Here is a 22,284-nt window from a genome sequence, read left to right as displayed (position 1 = left end):
AAGATTTTCTTTTATTTTTAAGTTTGTTTACTACATACTCAATCTACTACTTAAAATCAAGATGGCGTCAAAATCCAAGATGGCCGCCAGATTATGTGCCTTAAGGGGAAGTAGGCCGTCATTGAAATTTGTACGCGTCGTTGCTAATTGTTGCTAATTCATCTCACGATTTCGAATAAAAAAAAAACCAGTTGGTTTTGCACTGGCACAGCTGAAAAAGTATCGGCATACTTTATGCATGTTAGCGCGTACAGTGATACTTTTTCAAGTCAATATAAACTATCAAGACTGAGTTTTATCACTTTGAAAAGCAAGCTGAAAAGTCAACATTGTAGCCAAAACGAATGACGAGCTACTTAGCCTTAATTAGTACTCTTATTCTTCATTCGACTCGAAGAAAACTCGATTGAAAACTTTTTTCTTTGTTGTACAAAAAGTGATGTTTTCATTGATTGCACTCGCCATATACGACAAAATCGTAGAATATGATTTAGAAAATCGTACATTTCATACGGTAAGTACCATTGCTAACCTAGTTTTTGTAGCCTATCTTACTCATTTTTTTTTCTCAGCTTTCTGCTGATGACCTCAAAGTTCTCATTGAGCGGTGCGCTAATGGTGAAAAAACGGGTTTTCTAACCAAATTCAAAATGACCGCCAAAATTTGTTTAGTCTCAGATGAAAGCTACAGGGGATATTAGACATATAACGTGAATAAACAGCTAAGATTTATTAAAAAATGGGCCTTTTCGCAAACTATTTAGCTAGCTGTCGTACGAGGGGTCCACCAATTTAAGAAAACCAAAAAGTCGCAAATCTATGAATTTTGGTTTTTGATTTTTATAATTTTTATTTTTGAACATCCCTGTCCTTCTTCATTTTTTCTTGAAGCTTCATCTAGTTACTAATTTTTAGCAATAATAAAAATTCAAGTTTTTACGTCACTTAAAAATAAATCTAGATTTTTTTATTTTCCGTTTTATATACGGAAAAACAGGTTTGAAATTATTTCAATGCGACCAAGCTCTTCTTCTGTGGTAGATTGATCGTAGAAAAATATGAAAGGTATTGCGGCGCTCATTTTAAATCTACATCCAGCGGCGGCGGTAACGCGCAGAAGATAGGCGCGCAATTCAAACGCAACGTCAAAATTCAAGTAGGCTTGGATTTTTTCGTTCTTCAAGAACGCATGGACAAATTTGCTAAATCTGAAACATTTGGTGATTTTCATTATAACTGCGACGGTATATCGACATTTTCAGATAATCGCATTACGTGGATTTATCTTGCAGAGCACAATACGATTTTTTATATTACATGTTTAATGAACCCCAGGCTTTTGTACGTTATATAAGAATACAATTTTTCAAACAATTTTCAAAATTAAAAAAAGGTTTCAAAAGTCATAAAAAACTTTTCTTATATGCGTGTTATGAGACAAGGTTTAAGCCAAAAATAAAACCATTTTGATTTCCGAGCAACGAAAAAATACATAAAATTCCAAAGTGTACCCCGTCTAAAGGCGGGGTTTGGGTATTAGAGGGATAATTAAATCTGCCAGATATTAACAGATCATAACCGCGTGATTCAAAATAATCAAGTCCAAGATTACTTTTCGATCATATTAACTGTGATTGTCCAATGTCCATCACCTTGTGAAACGCTCAAACTTTCAATGCTGAATAGTTCGAAATTTTAATTTTCGAGTTGTAGCATCAAGGGGACGATATATCCTTCCCGACCAGACGGAAGAAACAAGATTATAACAGAATGTGTTCCTCTGATATGATTTTTTTATATCACCAGTTGTTATAAAATATGTACCATTAGTAGTTAAAATAACAAAAATTCGAACAAAATTTGCACCAAATTAAACTAAAATATAACAAACCCTATTACAATTATATCAAAATTATTACGGAATGTGTTGCCAGGATGTTACAAAATAACTAAATTATTGCAAACTATGTTACTGTTTATGACATCGGATGTTATTTGCAACAAACTTATAGATGCGATGTCCAAAATATAACAAATGTTGTTATAAATGTGTTACTAAAAATATAACAAGTTGAGGACAAAGCCATTTTGATGACAAAATTTTATCAACTTTTGTTATTTTTAACTGCTGCTGATAGGAATGTGTTATAATCTTGTTATGTGGTTCTGGTCGGGTTGCGAAACATGTTGCTTTACGATACGAAAATCAATGTTTACCCTAAGGGCATGAGCGGCTACTGGTGCACTGATGGTATAACATTTTATTTATTTATTGTTAGTTTACATCAACAGGCAAAGTAAGGCCCCAATTATGTTGGTAGTTAAAAACAAAGCCAAACATACAAGTCGAAACGAGAAAGGTCCGATCTACAAATAACACATATGAAAGTCAAGAGTTAAAACTTAATCTAAAGCACATTCTATGTCGTTTTCAGTTGTTTCATCCACCAAAAAAAGTTGTAAATCTTCGACGTAATGTGGCTTGAGAAGTCCTACATAGGAAACTAGCAGGTAGGTTTTTGAGAGAGCCGATCATTATCCAGTATCATCTTGGATAAATAAATTCCGGCAGTATAACTGGCAGACTCACCATCTGTTTATTAATTTTACGGCATCGTGCGTTTCAGTTAAAATATAATAGCTGTGGCAGATAATGTGTAAAATGGTTTTCAGGCAAAACTAATTAGGTTGATAGGGTCAGGCGGGGCAAGATGCGATTTAAGCCTACTTAAACGTTATTATTTTGGTAAAATTGGTAACCATCCTTATCTTTTACATTATTACTTTGACCTCCAACCATTAAAAGTTTTAAAAAGTGATAAATAGTTTTCCAAATAACACTTTAAAAAATAGCTTTTTTTATCATCGGTCAAAAAAACTGCGGGGCAAGATGGGCACCCCCATTAAAAGATGTAATTTACTAAAGAAAACTATTATTTTTCAATGCTTGCAATATCCCAAGATATTAACTTTAATATCTGATAATATTTATCTTCAACTAACTTTGTTATTAAAACTTTTATCAGAAAATAAATAACTTTTCATAAATTGCTAAGATTTTACTTAAAAAACGATTAAATTTGTTGTTTGTTTGTATATTTTTTAGAAAAATTGTTTTGTGCAAAGAAGATACCGTAAGTCAAGCTCACAGCTAAATGTGGTGCTATAATTTCACACTTTTACTTAATTTTGAACATGGTGCTCATCTTGCCCCAAGGGTGTAAATTTATTAATATAATCAAAACAATTGAAATATTTTTTTAATTTTGATAAAAAGTTTTGCTCCTGATAATCTACAGAAGATTATTATATAACTATACGGCCAAAAACGTATGAATTAATTTGTTTACGCAACAAAAATATCACTATTAAATGAACAAATCTTATATGAAAAGGTAAATTTTTGGACTTCTATGTATTTTGGACAATATTTACGTTGTGCTGTTGATTTTTTAGCTGAAATTTATGGCCATCATATCAATTTACAGCCATTCCATGAAAAACCAATCTAGTGGGTCTCCGAATTCCGTGAAAATTTGCTATTTTGTTCCTTATCCGAAATAAAGATACACGTATTTTTGGATTTTTTGATTAGGGTGACCATTTCCGAAATAGGGTGACCAGAAAAATGGCGATTTTGCAAAATTTTTATTTAAAAAAATATTATAACTTTTGAACCGTTTGACCGATTTTCAATCTTTTTGGACGAAATGAAGGCTAAAGATTTTGACTTTTCGGGAAAAATATAAAATTTCACAAAAATTGTGTTTTTTACATGAAAAAACTCAATAGTTTCCGTTTTTTCGTGTTTTGAAGGCCTCAGGACCAAAGGGGCTATTGCTGCTCTCATTTTTTCTTGAAATTTCAGAAAATTTTACGTAACTGTAAAATTTTCAGCGATGTATGTGTTTTAGTTTTTGGAGATATATTTTTTTGAAAATAAAAAATCAGTCATTTTTCATCGGCACACACTGTAGATCTCAACGCATTAGATTCGTAATGTTTAAAAAAAATCATAACTTTTGAACAGCTCAACCGATTTCCAAGCTAAGCACACACAGGCCTTAGTCTTAACTTCTCAGAAAAAATAGAAAAAAATAGAAAACTTTGAAACTTTGTCTGAATAGTTGAAATTTTAAGCTTTCATTCCATCCAAAAAGATTGGAAATCGGTTAAGCTGTTCAAAAGTTATAATTTTTTTTTAAACATTACAAATCTAATGCGCTAAGACCTACAGTGTGTGCCGATAAAAAATGACTGATTTTTTATTTTCAAAAAAATATATCTCAAAAACTAAAAAACATACATCGCTGAAAATTTTACAGTATACGTAAAGTTTTCTGAACTTTCAAGAAAAAATGAGAACAGCGATAGCCCCTTTGGTCCCGAGGCCTTCAAAACACGAAAAAACGGAAACTATTGAGTTTTTTCATGTAAAAAACACAATTTTTGTGAAATTTTATATTTTTCCTGAAAAGTCAAAATCTTTAGCCTTCATTTCGTCCAAAAAGATTGAAAATCGATCGAACGGTTCAAGAGTTATATTTTTTTTTTAAATAAAAATTTAGCAAAATCGCGATTTTTCTGGTCACCCTATTTCGAAAATGGTCACCATAATCAAAAATCCAAAAATACGTGTATCCTTATTTCGGATAAGGAACAAAATAGCAAATTTTCACGGAATTCGAAGACCCACTAGATCGGTTTTTCATGGAATGGCTCTTTAATGATATTCATCAGAACCCAAAATAATGTATTGAAAAAAAAATCGGTCGCTGCTCATCTTGCCCCACATTCCCCTACGTACAACGCTGGATAGACTTCATACGAATTCTAGCACTCACCTCTTTTTTGCTGCGTAGGGCGCAATCCTCTAAGGTATCAGCAGCCTCGTACTTTCCTTGTCGTCTGTAGAGGGCGCCTAGATTCTTCAATGTTGTCGTCACAGTAGGAGAGTCAACTTTAGCTGCTTTGTGCCAACCGCCATATTCTCCATACGGTGTGTTTTCACGATTTTTCGATTTGTTCTCTTCTCTTTCTTCGGCAACCTGTGCGTTCACCCCAAAATAGAATGATTTGTCATATCGAATATTGAAATAAAATCTCGATTAGACATTACCTGCCAGATAGGCTTGTTTTCACCGTTGATCGCTCCGAATTCCCTCTCGTGAGCACGAGTTAGAACCTGCTTGTACAGAATTTCAGCTTCCTTATATTTGCCTTGTTTCAGATAGCAGCTTGCAAGATTGTTCTTGGTCTTTGCGACGTTTGGATCATCAGGCCCAAGCTTCATTTCGTATATTTCCAAGGCTCTTTGGTAATACATCTCCACTTCTTCATACTTTGTCTGAAAAAAGTAGCGAATTAAAATATCACATACATTTATCTGTAATAAGTATTGTATCAGTCTTACCTGGTTCTGACACAAAAGTGCTAAATTGTTCAGTTGTTTTGCAACGTCCGGGTGATTTTTGCCAAGCACATTCTCACGAATTTCCAAAGCTCGCTTGCAAAGCGGCTCGGCATCCTTGTATTTGCCACGTTTACCATAAAGCACAGCGAGATTGTTGAGAGTAGCAGCTACAGCTGGGTGATTTTCGCCTAAGGTTTTTTCACGAATTGCAAGCGCATCATTAAGCAAATTTGCAGCCTCCTTATATTTATTCTAAAGCGTAAAATATAAATAATTGGTAATGCTTAGTTATACATTTAAATTATTTGTGAAAGCAATAGCACAGACAAACAGATGTAACACTAAGGAAATTTTAATCGATTACACTTTAATCGCTCATTTCAAATTGAATTCTAAAAGAAAGTAACAACGAGTGGATGAACCCAGGAGTGTTGGGCTCTTGGCTCGTGAACTGCGGAATGGCGGCGTGAACGTGGCAACAATCCAGGAAATACGCTGGCCCAAAACCGGAGAACGTGAATTCCGAGCGTCGGGTGATTGAGAAGCAGATGTAGCGAGTTATTCCCTGAAAACCGGTAAGCGACCGAGTCTGCATGTTGAGAATGAGGGGCAAGTTCTTCAACTGTAGCCTGATCAGCATATATGCACCGAAGAACGATAAGCCCGATGACATGAAGGTTGAGTTCTATTGAGACTCTCAATTTGAGAGCCTAGATAAGGTGTACGGAGTTTGCCGAAAACAAGATGTCAAGATAGTCATTGGTGACGCAATTGCGTAGATCGAGAAAGAAGACTTCTTACGACCCGTCATTGGAACAGAAAGCCTTAATTTCGTTACCAATGATAATAGCATGTGGCTTGTAATCTACGCTGCTTCTAGAGCGAATATCCCCAAACACACCCCACCCGTGTGGCGATACTTGCTCCCAAATATACCACGTGCTGGTTGATGAGCGACATTTCTCAGATGCCATGAATGTCAGGACCTTTCGAGGCCCTAACATCGACTAGGATTATTATCTCTTTGCAGCTAAAATCCGGGCGCGGGTGAATAGCATCACGAGATCCAGAACTAACAGAACGCTGCGCTTCAGTACCCAACGCTTGTCGACTGATTGGGTAGATGCACAGTATCGCCAGCAGCTAGACGAGCAGTTGGGAAGAATCAATGTTTCTGGAGATGTCACCAGCCTGTGACAACAACGACGCGGAATATGATTGGCACTGGTCAACACCTAAGAGAAAACGACTGGTTCAATGAAGAGTGCCAGGGAGTGACAGACGTGAAGAATGTCGCCAGAAGCTGTATCTTTGTGGCCGATACAGAGCAGCGTGAAAAAAAAAAGAAAAGACAACATGAAGATAGTCTGGTAGCTGAAGCTCAAGATAGCATGAGCCGGAACTATATGCGGAAATTTTATGCAACGGACCATACCAGTATCCGCCATGTGCAATGGTCGAGAAGAAAATTTACTGACGAGAAAAATTTTACGAGAAACAGGATGAACGTTGATGGTGACGATCAAGCTGTGGACCCACCGACCATACGAGAGGTTAAAAAGGCTATCAGCGAGCTGAAGAACTGTAAAGCTGCTGGGAAGAACGAGATCCCGGTTGAGCTTCTCAAGCACGAAAGTGAACAGCTTTACCAGTCGATCCACCGAGTACTTCTGTACACCTGCTGATTGGATAGCTTCATACGCCCAATTTACAAAAAAAGAAAGGGTACAGACTGAAGTGTTCCATTTATAGAGGAGTTACCCTTCTGAATTCGACGTACAAAATATTGTCGCGCATCCTGTTTAACCCTTTAATACCCAACCCGGGGTACACTTTGGAATTTTGTGTATTTTTTCGTAGCTCGGAAATCAAAATGATTTTATTTTTTACTTAAGGCTAAGTAGCCCGTCATTCTTTTTGGCATCAATGATGACTTTTCAGCTTGCATTTCAAAGTGATAAAACTCAGTCTTGATAGTTTATATTGACTTGAAAAAGTATCACTGTACGCGCTAACATGCATGAAGTATGCTGATACTTTTTCAGCTGTGTCAGTGCAAAACCAACTGATTTTCTTTAATTCGAAATCAACAACATCAGCAACGACGCGTACAAATTTCAATGACGGCCTACTTCTCCTTAAACTTGACTTGACTCATAACAGGCATATAAGAAAAGTTTTTGATGACTTTTAAAACATTTATGTATTTTTGAAATTTTTTTGAAAAGTTGCAAAAAATGCCAGAAAGAAGAAGAAATGCCCGGGGTTCAATTAACATGTAATATAAAAAATCGTACCTTTTATATTTATCTACGATCAACCTAGCGCAGAAGAAGAGCTTGGTGGTATTAAAATAATTTCAAATTTGTTTTTCCGTTACTTACACGAAAAATGAAAAAAATTAAAAATTCAATAAGTTAACTCTCCCTTACTCGATATTCCGTACCTCGATATCGAGTTAGAGAAGCATAGTAAAAGTTGGTTTTCATGGCTAACTCGATGGTCCCTTGGAACGCAGTTGCACTGCTTTTGTGTTCTTTAACTCGATATCTCTCTAACTCGATGGTCCCTTCAATATCGAGTAAGGGAGAGATGACTGTATTTTAAAAGTACTGTAAAAACTCGAATTTATTATTTATTAAATTATTGCTAAAAATCAGTAACTAGGAGAGGCTTCGAGAAAAAACGAAAAAGGATAGGGATGTTCAAAAATAAGAATTATAAACACCAAAACCAAAATTCATAGATTTGTGAATAAAAATAAATCATTGCCCAAAACGTGTTTAGAACGATTTTGGATAACTGAAAATTATATTTGGATTGAACGTAAAAAATTGAGTATTAGAGGGTTAACAGACAGAGACCGCTCGAGGAGGCCTTCATCGACGAATACCAAGTTGGCTGGGCTGCTCGACAACGGACCAGATGTTTACCTTGCGAATGATTAGATAAATTCCGGAAGTATAATTTTCAGACTTAACATTTGTTATTGGTTTCAAGGCGGCGGCGTACGATTCAGTGAAAACAAATGAGCTGTTGCAGATAATGTCTGAACATGATTTTCTGGCGAAACTAATTAGGCTGATACGTGCAACGCTGGATGGTTCGAAATCAAGTGTTCGGATCTGTTATTCGGATTACTGTTCAACATTGCACTACAGTGAGGATAGGCCTGACCATGACATCTACAAAACGAAGGACATGGTTGCAAGTAAAGACACAGGTAGGCTTATTGGTGCATGTGCCACGGTGTGCTGAAACGCACATATTATCGAACTTGCATGAACCTCCGATCTTGTTCCACTAAAAGTTAGCCTTGGTAGTCAAAAAAAGCTTGCGAAATATTAAAAAATCTTTCATCGGCAAAACATAAAAAGAAAGTCGATTTTTGTATTTTTGACCTTTTGTCATATATGGATTCATAGGAAAGTATTAGAGTTACACTACTTTTTATGAATTTCAACGGCATTAAGACCAATTTTACATATCTTGAACACGAATGAATTATATGACGTTACAAATTGAGCATTGTTTCTACCTGTACCCACACAATATGACAACCCAGATAACCAAAATGTACGTGTAACGAAATCCCTTGGAGGCTTTGTATGTGCACAATTTCACTTATAAGAAGTCGCGAAAAAGCCTTCTACGTACAAAAGTGGAGGCGATATATGTGCATATATTATGTGATGAATAATAGCATACAATGCGAGTGTATAATTTTTCTACCAAACTAACCTGTGATCTTATGCGACTTAACTTATAAATAGACAAATAGACAATTTACACCGTCTTCGGCCAAAGGCTGCACAGACTGAACAATCACAAACATTAGGCAACGGACAACACGAAACACCCAGTGGTCCAGTGATGAATTTTTCGTTTTCCGAAAAGTTTCCACCGACTGGAGCGGGAATCGAACCCGCACCTCGTGGCATAATACGCCTAAACGACTAACGCCGCTAACCGCAAGGCCACGAAGCCCACAATGATGATAACAATGATAACAAATTTTGATTTGACACCTGCTACGGACTGATTCGACTTCCTTTGTACTAGTGTACGGGACGAAACAAACCCCCCCCCCCCCCCCAGGACCTCTGCGAGTTGGGGAGTTGCCCAGGATGTGGTGAAGTTCGCAGTGGGCTCTGATGAACCTTCATAAAAACCACAAAAATCCGAATGCAACTCTGTCACAGCGACCGGTGCCGCTTAAAGTACCCTAGCCCAAACTAACAGGAGTGCCAACCGGCACATCAGGATTGATACCAGTGAGATCCTGATTATGGCATACTGGTCGCGATACAAACGGACAAGGCATGGAATTACGAGTAGGAGTGCTTCGAGCACATTGAGACCAACGCCAGTACGGCCCCAATTATGTATACTGGCAGCGCACGACAAAGGACAAGTAACGGTATATGTACTGGATAATATGCTTTGAGGCTGACAGCGGCGACATTCTACTCCCTTAGTAGGGTCGGGTGACACTGGCTCGAAACGGACCTGCGCCGATCCGGCTCTGAACATAGTACCCCATAAAGGACTATGTCAACCCTAGCATGGCCTCCCTGCTTGCATAGATAACCATGGGATTATAAAGGCGACTATTCCAGCGGAGATGGATAGCGGCTCTTAGGAGGACCCATAAGAGATGATCAACCAAAACAAACAACTAGCGGAATGTGAAGGAGAGGCTTCTGGACCTATCAGTAACCGTCTAAGGTTCCCGCCAAGGAAGGAGGCGACCAACTTTATTGAAAACAGTGTGGGCTAAAGCCTAGATATTGTGACGACGGCAGGCACTGGCCGCTCCAGTGCAACATGTGTGGTGACCGATGGCCCGGGACTAATCGAGGCCATGGATCGCAATAGGGAGTACCTCCCTAAAATGCAGGTAGCTGCTGAGCAACTTGATGTCATCATCGAATATGTTAAAAGCAAAACAAATATCAGCAAAGACTTGAAAACAAGTCTACTGAAATTGCGACAATCAGTCCTAGCTGCAAAGCAGGACTAGGAGAAAGCCAAGGAACAACTGGGCAAGGTAGAAGGCCAAAAAGACACTAGGTCGTGTCAGACCGAAGTGTTTTCCTTCACAGGCAACGCGAATATATCTGATGATATTATTCGATACGCGATGCGGAAGAGGGAAGCTTCCGGGGATGAATACGTGGCGAAAAGACGTATGGTTGCTAAGGGAAAAGTGACCTACGCGGCCGTCCTCCAAAGCGGAAAAGCTGGCACGAGCCAAGCCCCGCGATCAAGAGGACATGGCAACAAAGGAGAGGCCAACACCAATCCTAAGGCCAAGAAAGCCAAGAAAAAGGAGCCACGGGTTAACCGGAACCAGGCAGTGCATCCACAGGAACCACGGGAGCAAGGCAACAGCAACCCGTGGATACGAGTTGGAAATAAGAAAAAACAGAGGAAACCGAAAACGGAGCCCAAGGAGAGCGCTAAACCGAAAACAGCGAAACGTAGGAATTTAGGCGAAGCCCTCGTTATCAAAACGGAGGAAGCAAAATACGCCGAGGTTCTGAAGGCGATGCGAAGCACAGAGAAGCTATCGCCATTGGGCGCAGACGTGCGAAGCATAAGGCGAACTAGGATTGGTGAAATGATCCTAGTCTTAAAGAAGGACGCCAAGGAAAAGGGTGCAGTCTATAAGCAACTGGCACAAGAAGTACTTGGTGACGAGGTTGATGTAAGATCCCTTACTGCTGAAGCGACTCTCCAGTGTAAAAATCTGGATGAGGTCACCGATGCAGCGGAGGTCTCGGCTGCCCTCAAAGAGCAGTGTGACATCGACGTAGCCAGTAAGGCCATCCACCTTAGAAAGGGCCCGCAGGGCATCCAGGTGGCGGCGATCAGGCTGCCGGTCGCAGAGGCCAACAAAGCGAAGAACTTGGGCATACTCAAGGTAGGCTGGTCGGTTTGCCGGCTGAGCATACAACAGCCTCCTGAAGTTTGCTTCAAATGTTTCGGGAAGGGCCATAAGTCGTGGAATTGCAATGGTCCCGACAGAAGTAAGATGTGCAGAAAATGCGGCGCTGAAGGCCATAGGGCAAGCGATTGTAAGCAAATCGCTAAGTGCCTAATATGTGTCGACAGAGCAGACAACGGACACTTAACGGGCGGACCCAGATGTCCGGGCACAAGCGGAGTATCAAAGCAGCCAAAACGGAAGTAACACAGTTAAATTTAAACCACTGTGATGCAGCCCAGCAGCTGCTTTGGCAGTCAGTCTCGGAAACCAAGACTGACGTGGTGTTATTATCGGACCCATACCGCATACCAGCCAACAACGGGAACTGGGTGGCGGATAGGTCTCAACAGCTAGCAGCTATAGGGACGACAGGACGATACCCAATCCAAGAAGTAGTCTCTAGCTCAAATGACGGTTTTACGATAGCAAAAATCAACGGCGTGTTCTATTGCAGTTGTTACGCGCCCCCAAGGTGGTCGATTGAGGAATTTTCCCACATGGTTGACAGGATGATGGCCGAACTAGCTAATCGGCAGCCAGTAGTGATAGCTGGCGACTTTAATGCATGGGCAGTGGAGTGGGGTAGCCGCTGCACCAATCAAAGAGGCCAGCTATTGTTGGAATCCCTGGCCGCATTAAATGTAGAGCTGGCAAATGTGGGTACAGCGAGTACCTTCCGCAGAAATGGTGCAGAATCGATCATCGACGTGACGTTTTGTAGTCCTAACCTTTTAGGTACCATGAACTGGCGAGTTGATGACGGTTATACTCATAGCGATCATCAATCGATTCGCTATAGTATAATACCAGGCGGGCAGAAGGCAGCGCGATGTAACTCGACCCAAGCCCGAGGATGGAAAACAGCGCGCTTCGACGGCGAAGTATTCACTGAAGCCCTGAGGCGCGAACGAAACACTCTGGACCTAAACGGTGAAGAGCTAGTTGCTATGATATCACGAGCGTGTGATGCTTCCATGCCGAGAAAAGCCCCTCCTAGAGAGAACAGGCCGCCAGTGTATTGGTGGTGCGAATCAATTGCAAATCTTCGAGCAATCTGCCTTCGGGCTAGACGAAGAATGCAACGCGCACGCACAGAAGTACAAAGAGAGGAACGCGGTGCAGCATTCAGAGAGGCAAAGTTGGCTCTCAAAAAGGAAATCAAGAGTCGAAAACGGGCATGCTTTGAAAGTCTATGCGAGAGTGCCAATTCTAGTCCATTGGGTGACGCCTACAGAGTGGTAATGGCTAAGACCAAAAGAGCCATAGCGCCCCAAGAGAAATCGCCCGAGTTGCTGCGATCGATAATCGATGTACTCTTCCCACACCATCCCATAAGCCCATGGCCCCCAGCGCCGTATGCGGCAGATGAAGGAGAAGAAGTGGCGAGAGTGACGAACGAAGAGCTGGCAGAAGTCGTGAAATCATTCGCGTCAAACAAGGCACCGGGACCCGATGGTATCCCGAATGTTGCCTTAAAAGCGGCAGTGAACACGGATCCGGACATGTTCAGAACCACGATGCAGCGCTGCATTGATCAAGGAATCTTCCCGGATGTATGGAAGCGACAGAAATTGGTGCTACTACCAAAGGCGGGGAAACCACCAGGTGACCCGTCGGCGTATAGACCTATCTGTCTACTAGATACGACGGGCAAGTTATTGGAGAGGTTGATTCTCAACAGACTAGTACCGTATACGGAGAGTGCGGACGGCCTGTCCAGCAACCAGTTTGGATTCAGAAAAGGTAAATCTACTCTGGACGCCATCCAGTCGGTCGTTCAAACAGCTGAGGTGGCAATCGAGCATAAAAGGAGCGGCATCCGTTACTGCGCGGTTGTCACTCTGGATGTGAAGAATGCGTTCAACAGCGCAAGCTGGGAAGCAATAGCACACGCGCTTCACCGCCTCAAGGTACCGGTGCAGTTGTGTAAGCTTCTAGAAAGCTATTTTGATGGTAGGATTCTACTGTATGACACAGAGGAGGGACAGAAAAGCGTTCGAATTACCGCGGGAGTACCTCAAGGTTCAATCCTGGGCCCGCTGTTATGGAATGCGATGTACGATGACGTACTGAGGCTGCCCCTTCCGACGGGTGTTAAGATTGTTGGCTTCGCCGACGATATCACCCTAGTGGTCTATGGTGAATCGATGGAGGAAGTAGAGTTGACAGCAGCGCACTCTATTTCCCTGGTTGAGGAATGGATGAAGTCTAGGAAACTAGGACTGGCCCGTCACAAGACTGAGGTGGTGGTGGTCAACAACCGCAAGTCCGAGCAACGGGCGCTTATCTCGGTAGGTGATTGCACCATAGAGTCCAAGCGATCCCTTAGGCATCTTGGGGTAATGATCGATGACAAGCTGAGCTTCGCTAGCCACGTTGAATATGCCTGTAAGAGGACATCTACGGCTATAGCGGCGCTTTCGAGGATGATGTCTAACAGCTCTGCTGTAATTGCCAGCAAACGCAAGCTGCTGGCAAGCGTGGCGCTATCCATACTAAGGTATGGAGGACCAATCTGGTCAAAAGCGCTTAGAACGAACAGAAACCTAAAGCGGTTGGAAAGCACGTACAGGATAATGTGCTTAAGAGTAGCAAGTGCATACCGGACGGTATCTAAAGAGGCCGTGTGCATCATAGCCGGGATGACGCCCATCGGGCTCATCATCAAGGAAGATGTTCAATGCTTCAACCAAAGGGGTACTAGAGTAGAGTGGGGCTTATTTCCAAAAATCTTCCGTGGTCAGGATTTACAAAGTGGAAAATGATCATCGGTCCCAAAATAACATCCTGTGAAAAAATGAGAATTTTTGGTGAAGGTTTAGAGGTGGCGCAAAGGGCGTAAGTGCAGTTTTCCATTTTAGTGATCTCTGAAAATATTTGGTATGCTTTTCAGCTTGTTTTGGTGATTTTAGGACCCTTGAGGGCAAAAAATCACCTCAAAATTGCGATATCTCCACTCCTTTAGATGATATTTGACGAAATATATTTTATGCATGCGATTTTTGGCCCTTGAGTAGGCTACGCTGACTGATTACTACGAACCCGAATAAGCATATGAATAGCTGAGGAGGATTGCTATGCTAGTAGAATGGAACAAAGAGCAAAGAAGAATGAGATAAAGAACAACGAACACAGCAGAATGTAAGGTGGGGTGGGTTAAACAGGTGGGAGGGTTTAACTGATGATATTATATTAGAATAAACTGCGGAACCGTGAAAATGTCTCGGTTGCATATATTAGATGTGATTATATGCAAGTTTTACCACTTATTTAGTATTTTAGAATGTCCGTCTGATATAAATCCAGCAATTGCTTTTATAATCTGCAAGAAATTACAGAGGGGGGCCTATACAGGCTCAAAATCCGTTCACTTCATACAAATAGAAGGCGTTGTATATGAAGTGGAAGGGTTTATATTGATTTCTTAGGTGCACGGATTTTGATCCCGCACGATATATCCTTATAAGGTAACTCCATAAACGATTTCTGCTCTCTAGCAATAACACTTCCTTTTAAGAATTCCCACAGGAATTTCTGGTTTATGATGCCATTTTAGAAATTAATTGCGTTTGGGCTTCCAATACTTCACTTACGCCACAACACCTTCAACATAACTTCGGACAAACAAATGCAGTTGAAGTTCAATACATCGTTCTACACCTGTATTTGAAATTGATGTATATAAACAACAGCAGAAGGAAAAAGTCGGTAATCAAAATTCAAATTAGTGCACGAGCTTCTATAGGGTGCAAGAGATAAAGCACTTCAGGTTGAAAACCTCTCGAATAAAACCAAATCTCCGGGATGTATATTTTGCAAATGTACCTTTCGATAAATTGCTATCAACATTCAGGAAAAAAACAACCGTACGATTATCGAACTAAAGCAGTAAAGTGTATTATTGACATGCATTTATCTATATCTACCTGGAGAATAACGATGAAACTTCGCATGGAGTTGAGGACATTATAGCCGTTACTGCAATTTGTCCATAGAGAGTAATCTAAAATCATACGCATGGGTCGAAAACTAGAGATTGGTCAAAAATTGGTGCTCTTTCCCTACTTAAAGAAAAAGTGCTCGAAATATTTCTGAGGTAGGTAATATTAATTATAAGTCAATATAATCTTCGTTTTCTACTGGAACTTTTCTCCATTGCGAAAAATCGAGATTTTCCAAGATTCCTCAGTTACGTTCAAGATATCACTAGTTTCACCCTCCCACCTGTTTAACCCACCCCCCTTACATTCTTCTGTGTTCTTTGTTCTTTCTCTCATTCTTCTTTGCTCTTTGTTCCATTCTAGTAGCATAGCAATCCTCTTCAGCTATTCATATGCTTATTCGGGTTCATAGTAATCAGTCATTGTAACCTATTCAAGGGCCAAAAATCGCATGCATAAAATATATTTCGTCAAATATCATCTAAAGGAGTGGAGATATCGCAATTTTGAGGTGATTTTTTGCCCTTAAGGGTCCTAAAATCACCAAAACAAGCTGAAAAGCATACCAAATATTTTCAGAGTTCACTAAAATGGGAAAACTGCACTTACGCCCTTTGCGCCACCTCTAAACCTTCACCAAAAATTCTCATTTTTTCACAGGATGTTATTTTGGGACCGATGATCATTTTCCACTTTGTAAATCCTGACCACGGAAGATTTTTGGAAATAAGCCCCACCCTAGTACTAGAGGAGTCCGCGTCACGTGTAAAGAGGAAACGCTCAGAAGCTGGCAGCAGGAATGGGATAACTCCACTAAGGGTAGATGGACCCATCGACTAATACCAAATGTGTCAGATTGGTATGGTAGAAGCCATGGGGAAGTGAACTTCCACCTGACGCAGTTTCTGTCAGGACATGGTTGCTATAGACAGTACCTGCATAGGTTCGGGCACTCAGAATCTCCTGCGTGCCCCAATTGTGCTGGTGTAGAGGAAACAGCGGAGCATGTCGTGTTCGATTGCCCCCGTTTCATTGTTGTGAGAGGTCGCATGCTCGTGTCCCTCTCCCGACAATATTATAGAGAGAATGTGTGCGGATGCCGAGTGCTGGAATGCAGTAACTACGGCTGTCACTCACATTATGTTAGAATTGCAGCGTCTATGGCGCGCCGACCAAGAGTTGGCTGCAGAGGATTAGCCCTGCCGAGGCTGGTCCCTTGTAACAGTGTTTAAGTCGGCTAGGAGAAGCAGTTTGCCTAGGCTACTTCTGCTACACGTGTTGTGCTATATGCACTGGTCCCTTCCCGAAGAAATACCGTAAGGTGGTTCCGGGGAGATGAGGGTCTGAGTCCAAGGGTCATGTCGATGCACTGTTCACCACTTGAGCAATTCTAAATGAATTGCTCATGCACAGTGCATAGGCTGGTTTTAGCGGGTCGTCGTTGGTGCGTCATCCCCGCATTCCCTGAGTTATCTTCTCAGGGGATCTGTTTGCAGATTTCCCCCTTGTAAAAAACAAAAAAAAAACAAGCCGAGTTAAACAATGTTACAAGGGACCAGCCTCGGCAGGGCTAATCCTCTGCAGCCAACTCTTGGTCGGCGCGCCATAGACGCTGCAATTCTAACATAATGTGAGTGACAGCCGTAGTTACTGCATTCCAGCACTCGGCATCCGCACACATTCTCTCTATAATATTGTCGGGGGACGTGTCCCCTCCGCATGTAGTGAGCATGCGACCTCTCACAACAATGAAACGGGGGCAATCGAACACGACATGCTCCGCTGTTTCCTCTACACCAGCACAATTGGGGCACGCAGGAGATTCTGAGTGCCCGAACCTATGCAGGTACTGTCTATAGCAACCATGTCCTGACAGAAACTGCGTCAGGTGGAAGTTCACTTCCCCATGGCTTCTACCATACCAATCTGACACATTTGGTATTAGTCGATGGGTCCATCTACCCTTAGTGGAGTTATCCCATTCCTGCTGCCAGCTTCTGAGCGTTTCCTCTTTACACGTGTCGCGGACTCCTCTGGTACCCCTTTGGTTGAAGCATTGAACATCTTCCTTGATGATGAGCCCGATGGGCGTCATCCCGGCTATGATGCACACGGCCTCTTCAGATACCGTCCGGTATGCACTTGCTACTCTTAAACACATTATCCTGTACGTGCTTTCCAACCGCTTTAGGTTTCTGTTCGTTCTAAGCGCTTTTGACCAGATTGGTCCTCCATACCTTAGTATGGATATCGCCACGCTTGCCAGCAGCTTGCGTTTGCTGGCAATTACAGCAGAGCTGTTAGACATCATCTCAGCTTGTCATCGATCATTACCCCAAGATGCCTAAGGGATCGCTTGGACTCTATGGTGCAATCACCTACCGAGATAAGCGCCCGTTGCTCGGACCTGCGGTTGTTGACCACCACCACCTCAGTCTTGTGACGGGCCAGTCCTAGTTTCCTAGACTTCATCCATTCCTCAACCAGGGAAATAGAGTGCGCTGCTGTCAACTCTACTTCCTCCATCGATTCACCATAGACCACTAGGGTGATATCGTCGGCGAAGCCAACAATCTTAACACCCGTCGGAAGGGGCAGCCTCAGTACGTCATCGTACATCGCATTCCATAACAGCGGGCCCAGGATTGAACCTTGAGGTACTACCGCGGTAATTCGAACGCTTTTCTGCCCCTCCTCTGTGTCATACAGTAGAATCCTACCATCAAAATAGCTTTCTAGAAGCTTACACAACTGCACCGGTACCTTGAGGCGGTGAAGCGCGTGTGCTATTGCTTCCCAGCTTGCGCTGTTGAACGCATTCTTCACATCCAGAGTGACAACCGCGCAGTAACGGATGCCGCTCCTTTTATGCTCGATTGCCACCTCAGCTGTTTGAACGACCGACTGGATGGCGTCCAGAGTAGATTTACCTTTTCTGAATCCAAACTGGTTGTTGGACAGGCCGTCCGCACTCTCCGTATACGGTACTAGTCTGTTGAGAATCAACCTCTCCAATAACTTGCCCGTCGTATCTAGTAGACAGATAGGTCTATACGCCGACGGGTCACCTGGTGGTTTCCCCGGCTTTGGTAGTAGCACCAATTTCTGTCGCTTCCATACATCCGGGAAGATTCCTTGATCAATGCAGCGTTGCATCGTGGTTCTGAACATGTCCGGATCCGTGTTCACTGCCGCTTTTAAGGCAACATTCGGGATACCATCGGGTCCCGGTGCCTTGTTTGACGCGAATGATTTCACGACTTCTGCCAGCTCTTCGTTCGTCACTCTCGCCACTTCTTCTCCTTCATCTGCCGCATACGGCGCTGGGGGCCATGGGCTTATGGGATGGTGCGGGAAGAGTACATCGATTATCGATCGCAGCAACTCGGGCGATTTCTCTTGGGGCGCTATGGCTCTTTTGGTCTTAGCCATTACCACTCTGTAGGCGTCACCCCATGGACTAGAATTGGCACTCTCGCATAGACTTTCAAAGCATGCCCGTTTTCGACTCTTGATTTCCTTTTTGAGAGCCAACTTTGCCTCTCTGAATGCTGCACCGCGTTCCTCTCTTTGTGCTTCTGTGCGTGCGCGTTGCATTCTTCGTCTAGCCCGAAAGCAGATTGCTCGAAGATTTGCAATTGATTCGCACCACCAATACACTGGCGGCCTGTTCTCTCTAGGAGGGGCTTTTCTCGGCATGGAAGCATCACACGCTCGTGATATCATAGCAACTAGCTCTTCACCGTTTAGGTCCAGAGTGTTTCGTTCGCGCCTCAGGGCTTCAGTGAATACTTCGCCGTCGAAGCGCGCTGTTTTCCATCCTCGGGCTTGGGTCGAGTTACATCGCGCTGCCTTCTGCCCGCCTGGTATTATACTAAAGCGAATCGATTGATGATCGCTATGAGTATAACCGTCATCAACGCGCCAGTTCATGGTACCTAAAAGGTTAGGACTACAAAACGTCACTTCGATGATCGATTCTGCACCATTTCTGCGGAAGGTACTCACTGTACCCACATTTGCCAGCTCTACATTTAATGCGACCAGGGATTCCAACAATAGCTGGCCTCTTTGATTGGTGCAGCGGCTACCCCACTCCACTGCCCATGCATTAAAGTCGCCAGCTATCACTACTGGCTGCCGATTAGCTAGTTCGGCCATCATCCTGTCAACCATGTGGGAAAATTCCTCAATCGACCACCTTGGGGGCGCGTAACAACTGCAATAGAACACGCCGTTGATTTTTGCTATCGCAAAACCGTAATTTGAGCTAGAGACTACTTCTTGGATTGGGTATCGTCCTGTCGTCCCTACAGCTGCTAGCTGTTGAGACCTATCCGCCACCCAGTTCCCGTTGTTGGCTGGTATGCGGTATGGGTTCGATAATAACACCACGTCAGTCTTGGTTTCCGAGACTGACTGCCAAAGCAGCTGCTGGGCTGCATCACAGTGGTTTAAATTTAACTGTGTTACTTCCGTTTTGGCTGCTTTGATACTCCGCTTGTGCCCGGACATTTGGGTCCGCCCGTTAAGTGTCCGTTGTCTGCTCTGTCGACACATATTAGGCACTTAGCGATTTGCTTACAATCGCTTGCCCTATGGCCTTCAGCGCCGCATTTTCTGCACATCTTACTTCTGTCGGGACCATTGCAATTCCACGACTTATGGCCCTTCCCGAAACACTTGAAGCAAACTTCAGGAGGCTGTTGTATGCTCAGCCGGCAAACCGACCAGCCTACCTTGAGTATGCCCAAGTTCTTCGCTTTGTTGGCCTCTGCGACCGGCAGCCTGATCGCCGCCACCTGGGTGCCCTGCGGGCCCTTTCTAAGGTGGATGGCCTTACTGGCTACGTCGATGTCACACTGCTCTTTGAGGGCAGCCGAGACCTCCGCTGCATCGGTGACCTCATCCAGATTTTTACACTGGAGAGTCGCTTCAGCAGTAAGGGATCTTACATCAACCTCGTCACCAAGTACTTCTTGTGCCAGTTGCTTATAGACTGCACCCTTTTCCTTGGCGTCCTTCTTTAAGACTAGGATCATTTCACCAATCCTAGTTCGCCTTATGCTTCGCACGTCTGCGCCCAATGGCGATAGCTTCTCTGTGCTTCGCATCGCCTTCAGAACCTCGGCGTATTTTGGCTTCGCCTAAATTCCTACGTTTCGCTGTTTTCGGTTTAGCGCTCTCCTTGGGCTCCGTTTTCGGTTTCCTCTGTTTTTTCTTATTTCCAACTGGTATCCACGGGTTGCTGTTGCCTTGCTCCCGTGGTTCCTGTGGATGCACTGCCTGGTTCCGGTTAACCCGTGGCTCCTTTTTCTTGGCTTTCTTGGCCTTAGGATTGGTGTTGGCCTCTCCTTTGTTGCCATGTCCTCTTGATCGCGGGGCTTGGCTCGTGCCAGCTTTTCCGCTTTGGAGGACGGCCGCGTAGGTCACTTTTCCCTTAGCAACCATACGTCTTTTCGCCACGTATTCATCCCCGGAAGCTTCCCTCTTCCGCATCGCGTATCGAATAATATCATCAGATATATTCGCGTTGCCTGTGAAGGAAAACACATCGGTCTGACACGACCTAGTGTCTTTTTGGCCTTCTACCTTGCCCAGTTGTTCCTTGGCTTTCTCGTAGTCCTGTTTTGCAGCTAGGACTGATTGTCGCAATTACAGTAGACTTGTTTTCAAGTCTTTGCTGATATTTGTTTTGCTTTTAACATATTCGATGATGACATCAAGTTGCTCAGCAGCTACCTGCATTTTAGGGAGGTACTCCCTATTGCGATCCATGGCCTCGATTAGTCCCGGGCCATCGGTCACCACACATGTTGCACTGGAGCGGCCAGTGCCTGCCATCGTCACAGTATCTAGGCTTCTGCCCACACTGTTTTCAATAAAGTTGGTCGCCTCCTTCCTTGGCGGGAACCTTAGCCGGTTACTGACAGGTCCAGAAGCCTCTCCTTCACATTCCGCTAGTTGTTTGTTTTGGTTGATCATCTCTTATGGGTCCCCCTAAGAGCCGCTATCCATCTCCGCTGGAATAGTCGCCTTTATAATCCCATGGTTATCTATGCAAGCAGGGAGGCCATGCTAGGGTTGACATAGTCCTTTATGGGGTACTATGTTCAGAGCCGGATCGGCGCAGGTCCGTTTCGAGCCAGTGTCACCCGACCCTACTAAGGGAGTAGAATGTCGCCGCTGTCAGCCTCAAAGCATATTATCCAGTACATATACCGTTACTTGTCCTTTGTCGTGCGCTGCCAGTATACATAATTGGGGCCGTACTGGCGTTGGTCCCAATGTGCTCGAAGCACTCCTACTCGTAATTCCATGCCTTGTCCGTTTGTATCGCGACCAGTATGCCATAATCAGGATCTCACTGGTATCAATCCTGATGTGCCGGTTGGCACTCCTGTTAGTTTGGGCTAGGGTACTTTAAGCGGCACCGGTCGCTGTGACAGAGTTGCATTCGGATTTTTGTGGTTTTTATGAAGGTTCATCAGAGCCCACTGCGAACTTCACCACATCCTGGGCAACTCCCCAACTCGCAGAGGTCCTGGGGGGGGGGGTCCGTTAAGCCCCTGGACTGTCGTCCCTGCTGCCCCACCAAAAAAAAACGCATAATGCGAAGCCATAAGGGTGAAAAATTTAAACTAATTTACAACATCCTTATAATCCCACCCTTATTTAGCCTCAGGTTTGAGACTGAAGAAGGGAAGCCGATTGTCTCGGAGAAACACAAGGTCACCTGCACCATTGCTCCGGGTAGCACAGGAAGGGCACAATACTGTAGAGGGCGCCCTGGTACTCCACAGGCTCCGTTTGCGGTTAGGTTTTTTTAGACCCCCCTAACCATTCATTCTTAGGCACGGTAAGCTTAAAGCGGCATGAATTAGGGGTCACCTGTGAGATGGACTTATACCACCGGAACAGGCAGTCCGTAGTGTTAA

At 43.4% G+C, this 22,284-nt stretch overlaps 1 protein-coding gene across 1 annotated transcript in view; it reads right to left on the bottom strand.

Annotated features, from left to right (window-relative positions):
* LOC5566652 (kinesin light chain) overlaps positions 1-22,284 on the bottom strand; it is a 54,396-nt gene that overhangs the window by 5,615 nt on the left and 26,497 nt on the right. The window contains exons 4-6 of the mRNA XM_021844034.1: positions 5,414-5,665; positions 5,120-5,347; positions 4,845-5,048 (exon numbers count right to left, since the gene is read on the bottom strand). Of these exons, the coding sequence (XP_021699726.1) occupies positions 4,845-5,048; positions 5,120-5,347; positions 5,414-5,665 (684 nt within the window). The remainder of the gene's footprint in view (positions 1-4,844; positions 5,049-5,119; positions 5,348-5,413; positions 5,666-22,284) is intronic.

The sequence above is a fragment of the Aedes aegypti genome, chromosome 2 (assembly GCF_002204515.2).
Source record: "Aedes aegypti strain LVP_AGWG chromosome 2, AaegL5.0 Primary Assembly, whole genome shotgun sequence".
NCBI lineage: Eukaryota > Metazoa > Arthropoda > Insecta > Diptera > Culicidae > Aedes > Aedes aegypti.
The sequence above is the reverse complement of the archived record's forward strand: the minus strand, read 5'-3'. Positions and strand labels throughout refer to the sequence as shown.